This window comes from Euprymna scolopes, chromosome 30, assembly GCF_053919585.1.
Source record: "Euprymna scolopes isolate OS-2025 chromosome 30, ASM5391958v1, whole genome shotgun sequence".
NCBI classification, from domain to species: Eukaryota; Metazoa; Mollusca; class Cephalopoda; order Sepiida; family Sepiolidae; genus Euprymna; species Euprymna scolopes.
Window position 1 is genome coordinate 57,613,400 of NC_136511.1, and position 14,349 is coordinate 57,627,748.

At 34.8% G+C, this 14,349-nt stretch overlaps 1 protein-coding gene across 3 annotated transcripts in view; it reads left to right on the plus strand.

Annotated features, from left to right (window-relative positions):
• LOC145254817 (protein mono-ADP-ribosyltransferase PARP14-like) overlaps positions 1–14,349 on the plus strand; it is a 99,261-nt gene that overhangs the window by 5,487 nt on the left and 79,425 nt on the right. For all 3 annotated transcript variants that reach the window (XM_080113643.1, XM_080113645.1, XM_080113644.1), the window contains exons 2-3: positions 9,688–9,939; positions 10,580–10,753. In XM_080113643.1, coding sequence (XP_079969769.1) covers positions 9,688–9,939; positions 10,580–10,753 — 426 coding nt within the window. The remainder of the gene's footprint in view (positions 1–9,687; positions 9,940–10,579; positions 10,754–14,349) is intronic.

Below are 14,349 nucleotides of genomic sequence, written 5' to 3' on the forward strand. Positions count from 1 at the left end.
CCATCACAAGAATTGCAGCCAGGATGCAGTGCTCTATTCCAGAAGCTGTGTACTGGTATAATATAACACCCAAGGACAATGCAACACCAGCAACTGCACCAGCCAATGGGATTTACCAATATGAACAGCGTGTGAAACGAGTTGATGCCATACCATCAGTGGTGAGTGTTGTCAATACACCATATCAGGTGGAAGACCTTATTTGGATAAAACCCCCGAATGCTGGGTGCACTACGAAATTTTTCCGGGGAAAAATAGACGAAATCATAAGTCCTCAGACCATGTTGATTGGTGGCATACCACGTCACGTAAAAGATATCCGCCCTTGTTATACCTCTTCTGATTCTGAGGACGATGAGGAGGATCACACACCGTTCAGAGATGATCCTGATCACTTACTGCCCTTTCAGGTGAGCATAGAAACACCACCAACAGAACCAGACGAGGGAATGATGGGACATACCGATGACAATAGTGATGAGAGCGATGGACACAAGGAAGTAATGCCTCATCGAAATACTCGACAGAGACGAATGCTGCCCGCCCCCCTGCCCTGATTGTGAGACACCGCCTATGGAACCACGAGACGGGATAATGGAACAGACTGGTAGTAATGATGGTAGTATAAAGAAAACATTCTTCGAAGGAGTACCCGCCAACGACGATTGCCTGCATGTCCTGTTTGTGATCATGAGATCAGGGGGGAGTGTGGAGAAATGCGTGACTTACCTGGATAGACCACGTGCGGGTCGGTCACCGAAAATAAATAAAAAGAAAGAAAAGAAATGGTCAAGACTCTTATTTATAGAGTAGTGATCACGTGAGTTACAAGAATATGCAAATAGAGGTGAACGATTTTGCGATATAAAAAGCCTGTGTTGTTAAGAGGAGGGGGAGACTGTTGGCAGAAGTCAGTGCTGTCAGACGTGCTTTAGAGTTTTGTTATTATATGCTGTGCTCGATTATTGGAGAGAGAAGAGAAGAGGAGGAACCAAGAAGACATTCTGCAGGTACTTTGATACAACGGGGGCGCAATTCAACAATCAACCATTTCCTTTGGTTTAAGAACACAAAGGAATCGAGATACTTGACTTTGTGTTGGTTTTAGAAATATTAGGAGATCAGTGTGGAGAATGGTGGACCGTGTCCTAGTGGATACGTCTGTCCCCTTTGCTAAATATTTGAGGGATCTCCTTGGGTTTCTCCTCAACTTTTCCCTGATAGATTTGATCACTTTTGAGCAGTATAAAAACGACCTTGCCACGGTTTATTAGTAAACTCTCCAATTTCCTTGAATCATTTGAGTGTTTTCAAATCAGCATTTAACAATATCCCTTGATGACTTTCTTGACTTGTAGAACTCTACTTATTCAAATCCTGTGTCATTTTTGCCAGAAGTAATATTTAACTTTCAGGCAACGAAAAACGATCTGATTGTAATGAAAATGGGTAATAATAAAATTTTGTAATAGTGAACACTCTGTCTATATTTCTGTCTTCACTTTACAAGCATACTCATGAGAACAAAATAACAACTAAAAACAAAAAATACAACGAATATTTATTGTGTGTGAACCCGACTGCGGCTTCTCTGAAGTTGTGAATTTGAAAACACTCTCTAGCGTGAGTCTGTACTTTAGTTTGAAAAAGGGAGGTAATGCTGCAATATTAAATACTATTTAGAGATTCATCCACTATATTTAATTACTAGATAAAGGGGTTGTTAATTTTTAATCAAATACATATTATATTCTATTTATAGATGCATCTACATCTTATTACTAGAGCGAGGCACCTACTAATTTTATACAACCCATTAAATGCTATTTAAAGATTTATCTCCTTATTTAATTACCAAGATAAGGACTTGTTAATAATATACTTACATATTAGAGGATAAAAATTACTACCGGAACAGTAGTAGAAACTCGCTATGAAGCAAGCGAACAACAGAAGATGTTGTATTTGAGAGAAACAGCTTACCTTATAGGCTTGTATATACTGATGTGTGTTAGCTGTTTTCTTTTTTTGATAAAGTCAATGTCAAGGGAGAGATGAAGCGCCTTCCTAGGGCTTTCCTCGTCTGAGTTTTATAGGATAGTGCATTTGGGGAGTATTTAATAGCATGTCTTTTAAAACTTTATGTAGTCATGTTTGGGGGTATTTCGTCTTATAAATAATATTGGGTCATCAGGAGAGAATACGCACCGTTTCGGGGCCTTCTTACATATTAAATTTTATTTATAGATTCATCTCCTTTATTTAATTACTAGCAGGACTCATGTTCCAGTATTAGACAAGGCAATAGAAACTAATTATTTACTTTAAAATAATAAATATTAATAAATAAATAATTTGGTATTTTCATTTATATTTTGTGAAAAAAAAAACGTTGGTCTTACTTAAATAAAGCCTGAAAACAAAGAGCATACAATAAGAAGCTCACAGTATTAATGCTGGAGTCCCTCAGGGGTCCATCCTGGGCGCAACTCTCTTCCTGATCTACATTAATAATCTTCCAAATAACATCCTAAGATCATTCATTGATTGCACTACCATCTATGGCAACACATCAAAGACCGTAAATGACAAAGTTCTCTCTGACTCTCTATCCTCTAATCTTGAGCATGTGGTATAATGGGGAAAGCGGTGGCTGGTTAATTTTAATACGACTAAAACTAAGATTCTATCTTTACATCATCATTGCTCTGATCCTCATCTGACATCAATTGAAATGAATGGCTCTTGTCTTAGGGAGGCTGCATGTTTTGACAAACTTTCGAGCTTGACATTTACTCCTGATCTAAAATGGAACACATACATCAAATCTGTTGCCAAGGCTGCTGGAAAAATGGTAGGATCCTTCTACCACTCCAGTAGATATCTCACTCCTGATGCAATTCTCTACCTATATGTAAGCCAGCTACAGCCAATGATGGAGTACTGTTGCTACATCTGGGCAGGAGCTGCTAGAAGCAGCTTATCCTGCCTTGACAGAGTTCAAAATAGACTTTGTAGCTTAGCTTTTCTCTTCCCTACAACCTCTTTCCCACAGAAGAGACATTGCGAGTCTGTCTCTGCTTTATCGTTATTTTCATGACAAGTGCTCGTCTGAGCTTCAATTTATGGTCCCCCCTCGTCAAACTTTCACTAAAAACACTCATCTAGCCAAAATCACTATCAATAATTTTCCACACCCTTCATCTGTGCCTAAACCTAAACGTAAATTCCATAAACAAAGCTTCTTTCTTAGAATTGCATGCCTGTGGAACTCTTTTCCATTTGCCTACTTTCTAGCCTTCTACAATTTGATTGTCTTCAAGTCTTATGTAAACAACTTCTTGATGAATCACCCCCCCCAAGTAATCCAATTTACAAAATTTCCACTACGTATGTATACCCATTAATCCTTATCCTCGAGTGGCTTCCGGGCCTTGATAAGTGGTGACTCCTTTGTAAAAATAAATAACTAAATAAAAGAATAAAACTTTATTTTAAAAAGCTTTCATAAATTGTCTCTTCAAAAGTCTTCCTTTTCAGTATTTTTCCCCCTAATATTTTCTTCTTTTATATAAGTTACTTCTGACCAAATTCTTATAAAAAACTTTCAAAGGTTAAATATTCTTAGGTTTTCATTCCCCAGAATGCTAAATGAAAAACTGTTCTTTTCTTTTCCTGTAAAGCTAATGATTTCATTTCTTTTTAAACCACTTTGGGTTAGAGTTTTTCGTCTTAACTTTCTTTTTCTCTTCACTTGAAAAAAGACTTTTCCTTTTTTTTCAGATACAGGCATGCATAACGTTTTCATCTTCATTAACGAATTGTAATTTGACGTATCAAGAAATATTTCAAAATAACTTTTATAATTAATAGTTTTTTTAGAGCATATACTTTTACAATTTGTGCATAAACATGCTGGATTGCAGTCAAGATCTTACCATTTTACACGTGGATGTATTATGCAAAATACGGACCATGCTGAAATACTAACGTTATTATTTACTGACCCAGACTTAACATGGGAAGCACCCTAACAATTAAGTAGACAATACCTACCATATACAATATAACTACAGTATGTAAAACATAGCACGATCCGTATTCCGCATACTTACAAAACACATGGTGCAGTGTAACATCTACACCAACACAGCAAACTCTACATCGGTCATGACAGCCATATAATAACACTTAACAACTGTGATAAGCTGTTGTTAAGGCAGCCAATACCCACAAATAGCTGTCTTAATGCATAATAACTTACAGTGTCTGCCAGGGCCTGCCAATGCGATCAACTAATAGTAACCACTTAAAAAGATCACTATCACCCAGTTAACATGAATAATAGTCATAACTGGCATTAAATGACAGTGCAGGAGATTCTGCTAGCTGCCACTGACAGCCAATGCAAGACAGTTGAATCCAGATGCTTTCATTTTGGCCACTGCCACCAGTGCCCACAATTTTCTTGAGCTGAGAATGACTATTACTAGTAACCCAGTCATCTACTTGTGTTCTATGTTAATACTTTTAGCTGTTTATTTGTAGTAATTTATGTCTCACATACAATGATGCACTAGATAATCAAATGTTATTTTGTTTTTGGTGGGGTGGAGGGAGGTTCCATTAGCTGTTCTGGCTTTGTATCATATTTCCACCAAGCAACACCAGTATATGGGTCCTGTTAGTGACTTTGGATTGTTTTCATTTCATTGCATTTTTAAATCTTCCAAAAATAAAGTCATATTTATAGATAGTTGTTTCAAAGGAAAATAGCTTATTTAAAGATTATTAAATTATTAAACTGGAAAAATGCTGATCTTTATTTTGAGAAATAAGAATGAAAGTCCTTGTGTTTTCTACCGCTTGTGGGAGCATGTTTACACTAAATATGAACATAATGATATGCTGTTTTGAATATGAAGACTTGGCTAATGACCTCAAACACACTCACTTTCCTCAACCCATTTTATCCTAAACTGAAACAATTAAATGAAATGACATCCCAAACAAAAAATATGATTAAACCAGGCACTCATCCAAACAAAACAACTTCGTCTCTTGAGGCTTGTATTCATAAAATAACTTGCACCTCTCAATCTCTGCTAATTGTTTTAACATGACTGGATACCTCTCACTCCATCATAAAGACTCAGGTAGACATATGCATGGTTTATATATATATATATATATATATATATATATATATATATATATATATATATATATATATTGAGTAAAACGATTCACAATTATGAATCGTTTTATGCAATATTAATATAGCTCTAGGATACCTATACCTATTGAGCTTATCATATATCTACAGTACAATGGTCACTGTTTTCTTTTAAAAGTATTAATATATTTATTTATACATTAAAATAAACTCTGCTCTTTAGACTCCAGGTATAATTCCCTCCATAAAATATCACACATATATATATATATTTGTAACACTCTCCCCTTGACTATCAAGCAAAATCTCAAATCAGATGATTAACCTTTCATGTACTTTAAAGTAACCTTTCAACACTGCGTTAGTTACTTATATTTCCTTTACCGTTTTCCCTCAATTTGTAGTGTACCCTGATCAACCACAAACAATGTGCTAATGAGGCAACTGAATGAGTCAAAGCAAACATTAAAGCACATGTTCTCATACAGAAATTCTATAGTAATACCCACTTTCCTAAATTATGGACTTCAACCATTGCAGCTATCATTGCACACAAGCAGCATGCATCCCATCGATTCATCCGTCATAACTGAAGTGCAAATAGGCAGAAGCCAAACATTCGTAGATGCTAGAAATCATTATAAGAGTAAAATTGCCAGAGCCAAAAAATGCATATTGAAATGACCAGAAAATGTGTTGGGTTGCAGTAATTAGGAACTCATGATTTCTGAAGAATTTATAATAGTGTGGAGAATAATTTACTCACTATCCAATAACCATAAGGTCGCTTGGCCTCCAACTCCACAAATCACTCCTTCCCAAATTTCTCTTTGTGAATAGAATCCACATTCAATGATCTAAAAGTCATCATTTCTCATGTGTATGATATCATAAAAACACCTGGTCACCTCCAAAGGTTATGGGTTTGATCTCATTCCTGTTATACTCTTAAAGAAATGCTCAACTGAGCTAGCTCCTGCCCTCTCTAAACTCTATAATAAATGCATTGCCGAATTTTGATTCCCTAATAGCTGTAAAATTGCCTCTGTGGTACCAGTATTTAAGAATTATGGTGAAAGAACTAACTCACTCAATTATTACCCCATTAATTTCCTCCCACTCTTTGCTAAAATCTTTGTTAATCACCACCTCATAAATGTTAAGCATCTTTTTGACTAATAGTATGGATTTAGGTAAACCCATTCTACTGCTAATGGTTATCTTTTAACACATATACCATACACTGTATAAGGCAAGGGAAGCTAGTGTGGTATGCCTTGATATATCCAAAACTTTATTCTGCAAATAGTCAGAGCATGTTCCAGCATTGTGCAGGGGGTGGATATAATATTGATTTAAATAAAGAATTAGTATCAGAGTATCAATTCTGAGGGATTAAACTAAATAGTAACTGCAATAAAAAATAATTGGAAATGCTTACCGACTTGGAGGTCTAAACTCATTTGTTGTTTTTCAGGAATGCCAATGTAAAGCGTCCTTTAAGTATTCTGGAATAACGGGTGTTAATGGGTGGTGATGAGGCACGCGTGTTAATGGGTGGTGATGAGAATCGATAGTAATGAATAAAAATGCTCATTTGGTAGAGTCAAATTATCTAGAGAAAATATAATCAATATTGAAAGAAGATGAAATAGAATGCATAGTTTCTGGATATGCATAAGGTTTAGTCATACACACAAAGTCCTTTTATATAATAGTAGATAGATAGATAGAAAGATAGATAGATATTAAATGCAGTTTATAGTTTCGTATAACCATTATTTAATTACTAGAAAAGTGCTGTTAATTTTATACTAAAGTATTTAATATTCATAGTTTTATTTTCTTTTATTTAATTAAGAGAAAGGCTATTGATTTTATACATGTCTCTACTTATATATAAAAAATACTGTGTGTGCGTGTGAGAGAGAGAGAGAGAGAGAGAGAGAGAGAGAAAGAGAAAGAGTTCTCTATGAACTCAAAAACACCTTGACCGATTTCTTTTTTAAATTTCACACAAATGTACTTCATGTGTCTGGGAATGTTCTTAGAAAGGTTTTGAATCGGAATACCTCCGATAAGTATTGATGATTTAAAAAATTTTATGTTAGAAGGAACAGTCCGATTTTGACCAAAATTAACACTTTCATACAGCCTGATATCACAAGTGCATTTCGCTCTTACAATTATTTCTAGCTTCTATAAACTTTTGTCTACTTGTACTGGACATACGTTGGATAAATCTGCAGTTTGCATGCTGCCTTTGAGCAATGGCAGCTGCGCAAGGAATGAACCATTGGTTAGAGTGGGATTTGCTAAAGAACTTCCTTGGTGAAACATGCGCTTCAATTGTGGCTTTGAACTATTCAGTGGTCTCATTTGCGAACTGTTCCATAGAAAAAGAAAAGATATTTCCCCATTGCTCAAAGGCAAAATGCATACTGCAGATATATCCAACATAGGTTCAGTACAAATAGACAAAAGTTTATAGAAGCTAAAAATAACTGTAGCTACAGCTCAGAGAACATACAGAAAACGCATTGAAGCATAGAAATTAGGAACTTATGATTTCTGAGAAATTTATAACAATATAATAAATAATAGTCAATCAACAATTCCCCCACAATCCAACAACCTTGAAGTTGTTTGCATGGCAACTGAGGAGGCTAACCTGATTGCCCAACTGTTTGTCTGCAACTTTATTTTGGGCTCAACAAACCACTTCCTCTCAGATTTTCTTTTGCGGACAGAATGATAATCTGAAACTTATCTCTTGTCAAGTTTGTGATATAAGAAGTCTAGACACTTCAAAGACCTGATCCTATTAAATAAATGCTCTGTTAAGGTTGCTTTAGTTTTTTTCAAACTCTTCAACAAATAACTTACCGAATCTTGCTTTTTTAACTACTGGGAAACTGATTCTGTGGTATCAGTTTACAAGAATTCTGGAAAATAAAGTGTTCTACTAAACTATCATCCTATTAACCTTATCTCTCTCTTTGCCAAAATCTTTGAGTCTTTAATTAATCAAGCACCACCTCATAGATAATAAACTTAATTCCGACCAACAGTATGGATTTAGATAAACCCGTTTACCTACAGTTATCTTAACTGTAATCTCTGAACATATATACCACGCACTGGGTAAGGCAGGGGAGACTAGGGCAGTAGCCCTAGATATATCTGATATGTAATCTATCCCTGGTTATTTGAAAATTGTGATTTTGCTGTGAAGGTTGGTTAATACCAAAAGAGTTCAAGGGTTAAGTTGTTCAAGTCCAATGTTAACAAATTCCTAATGAACCGCCCCCTTAAGTAAACACTTCATCAAATCTCCACACTAACGTAATGTACTTGCAATAACCCTTATCCCTGAGTGGCTTCCGGACCTTGATAAGTGGTGACCACTGTGTAAAAAAAAAAAAAAATCCCATTCATTGTTGAGGTCCCCAAATGTCAGAAAGTTTTTTACTCACATCGCTTCTTCCCTTAAACATTGGAATTCTCTTCCTGCTGTCTACTTCCTTGACTGTACTGATATGCAGAAGTTCAAATGCAACGTAATCAATCTTTCTTAAGTATTGTCCCAATTGGTAGCTCCTTACGTTCAAGTAGCAATATCCTTTATTTGGGGCGAAGGTGAGTAAAAAAAAAATTTTTTTTCTCACATGCTAGTTCGGCTTCGGCTTCTGATTTTAGGCAGAACAGACACATCGAATTGGCGCAAAAATGCGTCAGAAAAAGAAATTTGAAAAAGTTTGAATCGACAATGCGAAAGAGTTCCCTAGTTCACTCGTAGACAAAATAAAGTAATCCATGCCAGAAAATTGGTGTAGTGTTTTATATGTTCTTTACAGCTCATCAGCCAGTGACGGGTAGAATCAATCTCAGAAGACTAAGATAGCAGAAAAAAAAGTATGGGGAACTTTATCGCGTATATATGCACACACACTTGATGTATCATGATTATATACATAGATACAGACAAAGAGACACATGTAATGAGATATACACGCAGCAGACAATATCCTCTCCCCCACCCCCGAAATCATTATATATCTAAAGATTTTGACTGGTTATGGCACAGTGGTCTTTTCATGAAAATTAAATCAGATGGCATTACTAGACGAATACTTAACATAATCAAACCATTCTTAAATAATAAAAAAATTTAGGTTGTCCTCCATAGTTGTACATCAAAACAACATGATATAAATGTGAGTGTGGCTCAGAGGTTGATCCTTGGATTTTTATTATTCCTCTTATTTATAAATGACCTCCCTGATAAAATTGCTATAAAAACAGTATATTTGTTGACGACACAACACTCTATAACAGGCACAAGGAGAAAACGTGCACAGACACACACACACACACACACACACACACACACACACACACACACACACACACACACACACACACACACACAAACTATTAATTGTTCCAGATTAAAATTAGAAATATCACTCTATAATTATCTAATTTTTATTTTATTTTTTATTTAACAGGTGGTCCAGTAATTCAAAATGCATGTAATGATATCATGGCCAAAAAATCAGTTAAAAACCTTAAGGAAGGAAGTGTAGAAGTTACAACTGCGGGAAAATTAAAAAGTAAAATAATTATTCATGCAGTTGGCCCAAGATGGATCGATGGAAACAGCTATGAAACTGAATCTCTTGCAGAAGCTGTTTCAAATTCACTAGTAGCAGCAGAACGGAATAAATGTACTTCGATTGCATTTCCAGCCATCAGCACAGGTAATATCACACTTCTTTATTGAAATCATGGCTCAATGGTTCTCCACCTTGTTTGTCCCGTGCACCTCTTTTACTATCTCCCCCCCCCATGTCATAGTTGTCTATCTCATCTGAAATTATTTGCATAAAATACTGAAAATTATTTCTTCCTTTTCAAATGAGTGGTTGTGTCCATATTATGCCACTTAAACCATTTTGAAATACTCCCCAAAAACTGAAATTTGGGGAATTGATTGATAACCAATACATATTGTTAAAATTTCACAAAAATCAAAAATATCTGAATTTTCCCTACAGCGAATGAACAAATCTTATGTGAGACCTCTCTGAATTTACCCTTAATTTCTGGAGCTGATTACAGAAATTTATTTTCTTCCTTGCATGAACTGGCCTAAATCGGAGTTTCTACTATAGTGGAACTCATTTCAGCCAGATTTTGGGGATAGAGAATGGAGAATAAGCCATAGATCTACAAACCAGTAAGATTCAGAAAGATGTAACATGGTTGGTTTAGTTAATACAATAATTTGCATATCAGGGCAGATTGTATAAAATGATCTGACACTCTTGCTAGTTAAGTGAACAACTTTTATAGCAATATTTAACCATAATAATAATTGATTTTTAATTTTCTTTTCAGGCATTTTCAGCTTTCCTGTTGATAAAGCAACTGCCGTGATAGTCAGAACTATAAAAGACTATTTAAAAGATTTTACACAAAGCTGTTTGAAACACATCTACCTTGTAAGCATAAAGGGAGATGTTATATCAGCTTTTCAACAGCAGCTGCAGTCTACTTTCCCAAATAACAATGGTAAATCAAGTTTTATTTTTTATTATGTGATTGATAATAAATGTTACATAAAAATTTTAAAAAGGAAAATCCTATATTAATGTTAAAAATTATTAATTAAAAATAATTAAATTGCAATAAAAGAATTATAGTTAATGTAGAAATAAATTTAATAAAAATATTAATAAAATACAAACATTAGGTCTAATCAACGAATGTTATTACTAGAAAAAAAATCAATATATTAAGTAATTACTTTCGTATAAAAATTAAATAAATATATAGACATACGTTATACAGTTATTAATACCATCTAAGTAAATACAGGGTGGCCCATAAAAAACGGGCCCCAGCTCTAATTAGGCCCCGTTTCTTACTATTTTATCTGAATGAAATGAAACTTTGGTCATAACTAGTTTATTATATTCAAAACATCACATCAAAACATTAGGGTCTTTGGCCTTTTTTTCTTTTTTTTCTCCATTCTACAGCATATGTTCTAGATGGCCTCTTTTGTTTGTTTTTTTTTGGTCACCCTGTATATGTAGACTAATTATAAAAAAATAAATTAATAAAATATTAAATATACTATTTTTTATCAATATATATCAAAATGAATACAATTTATTAATACAGGAATTTAGTGACTTTACTTGAAATTACAACATGACGTAATAAAAGAATAAAATAAAAGGTAATTGAAACGTCTCTCCCAAATTCGGATTTATAATCATACCCATATGCATTTATTTTTCTTTTAATAAATTGATAGGTGCTTTTTTTTCTGATGAGTTGTGCAAAATATATTCATTGATTAATATAATAATTAAATGAATGATTTTGTGCTACGAAACAGGTGCTGTCAAGAATTATGCATGGCAAAGTACTAAAAGGAATAAATTTTAAGATGGTCAACATCTTAAAATTTGGAATATAGACCTGTGTCATTTATTATATATATATATATATATATATATATATATATATATATATATATATAAAAGTAAACGATAAATTGTAAAAACCTGGAAAAGTGCTCAATGCTATTGTAGAGCAATATATATATATATATACATATATATATATATATACATATATATATATATATATATATATATATATATATATATATACGAGGGGTGTGCAATAAGTAATGCCCCTGACCCACTTCCCATAGCAGTAGAGCAACGAAACTTGGCACAGTTATTAGTCTTTCTCTACATAAGAAACACTCAGAGTTATGCATTTCTCCCATCGTTTGATGCAGCTCTGGAGACCGTTTTTGTAGAACACCCCAGGTTGGTCCTTCAACCACGACGTGACTTCAGAAATCAAGGCAGCACCATCTGGGAAATGCTTTCCTTTCAAAAACAACTTCATGGCTGGGAAGAGGTGAAAGTCAGAGGGTGCAAGGTCAGGAGAGTAGAGAGGAGGATGAGGAAGGATTTCATAACCACACGCCTGTGCTTCTGATCTGGCGACATGCGAGTTGTGGACTGGAGTGTTGTCCTGCATGAGAATGGTACCTTTGCTGATCTTGCCCCGCTTCTTGATTTTGATTGCTTCCCTTAATTTCCTCAAAAGTGAAGCATAATAGGCTCCTGTAATCATGGTACCCTTTGCCAGGAAATCTGTCATCACTACTCAATCCTAGTCCCAGAAGACTCTGAGCATGACGTTGCCAGCGGTGGGCTGCACCCTTGCCTTCTTTGGAGGTGGTGAGTCCAAGTGCTTCCACTGCATTGACTGGGCTTTGGTCTCTGGATCATAGTGATGGACCCAGGTTTCATCCTGTGTAATCAGTCTTTTGAAAAACTTTGACTCATCTTCTTGGCACATTTCCAAATTCATCCTCGAGCACTCAATGCGTTCTCGTTTCTGGAATGGTGTGACAACCTGGGAATCCATCTGGAAGACACCTTATGCATATGCAAATGGTCATGAATGATAGTTTCCACAGACCCTGTACTAATCTTGACATATTTGGCAAATAGTAATGCGCCAATCTTCCAAAATGGCAGGCTCAACTTGACGGACAGATGCCTCATCAATGGCAGAAGCAGGGGGAGGGGGCCAGGTCAGCCATGTTTGAATTCACGATGCCAGCATTTTACAAGGTCATATGATGGGGCATTATCACCATAAGTTTCTTTCATTTCATCAAAAGTCTCCTGTGGTGTGCGTCCTTTCAAATACAAAAACCGGATCACTGCTCGACATTCAACAGGCTCCATTTCACACCTGACTCAGTTCAAACACCTGTAAAACAGAAATCACAATTAGTTCAGAGCTGTAATTTGCCACATAACCCATAGAGATATAAATCATTGCACATGCAAAATTTCAGCTAGATCAGACAAATGAAAGTGGGTCAGGGACATTACTTATTGCACGCCCCTCGTATATATATTAGGCGGTATATTTGGTAAAAACAGGGAAAAACTGCTCAATATGTCAGTAGAGCTAATAATTTGAGCAAAAACTGAGGTGGAAAGAATAAAATATATATATATATATATATATATATATATATATGACTTAATCTGTGACGTCATCGATCCAGCTCCATCATCAGGCTGAAAGAAATATTGTGATGGTCAACTCAAAATCTGGCTCAGGACTGGGTCCTCACCATGACAGGGTCTGTCACTGGAACCACGAATGGCTTTGGGTTTAACTTTTAATAGTCATATTTTGAGTTATTTTGATGCAGATTTTGTATTTATTATTATAGAGGTAGGATGCTATTAATCATTATATTGTACCAATACTTTGAGTTATGTTGAGGGGAAATAAATTAATTCTGTTATATAAGCTGCACACAGACTACTTTTTATTGTGTCAAAGTGTTATTTTGTCAGTGTTGTCTCATGAAGAGTATACTTAAATATCTGCAGAAATGTGAGAGGTGTACTCACTTTTGTGATACATTATATATATATATATATATATATATATATATATATATATATATATATATATATATATATATATATATATATATATATATATATATAAAATAATGCCTTTGGATTATTATGAACCATCTTCTTCCAATTACGGGATTTCATTGAATTTTACTTGTACAAATGGAAATTCTTTTAACTTTCTTGAAGTTATACATTTGGATTTTACCGTCACTTGATTATTTATCTTCCACCAGACTATCCATTCATGTGTAATCACTTTTTTCTTCCCCATATTCCCTCTGCTTCACTTTTTTTTTTTTTCAAGTGAGATCTTTGACTTACTTGTTGTTTCATCAAATACTTTTGCATGCAAAATCCGATCCCGCATTATGCTAATTCCTACCCTCTGATGAGAAGGAAAGTATTTCTTCGAAACTTCGTTGATTAAGGACTATCCACTTATCTAGTGTTTCCTTTTCAGATTAAATATGTTTTTAACTCATTTCAAAGTGTTTTTAACATGTTTTATTAACCGTTTGCTCGTATATATATATATATATATATGAAATAAAATGGAGGTGGAAGGACCTGGATACTCAACGTTTCGCCCGATTTATGCGGGCTTCTTCAAGAGGGATGGTCATTGAATGACCATCCCTCTTGAAGAAGCCCGCATAAATCGGGCGAAACGTTGAGTATCCAGGTCCT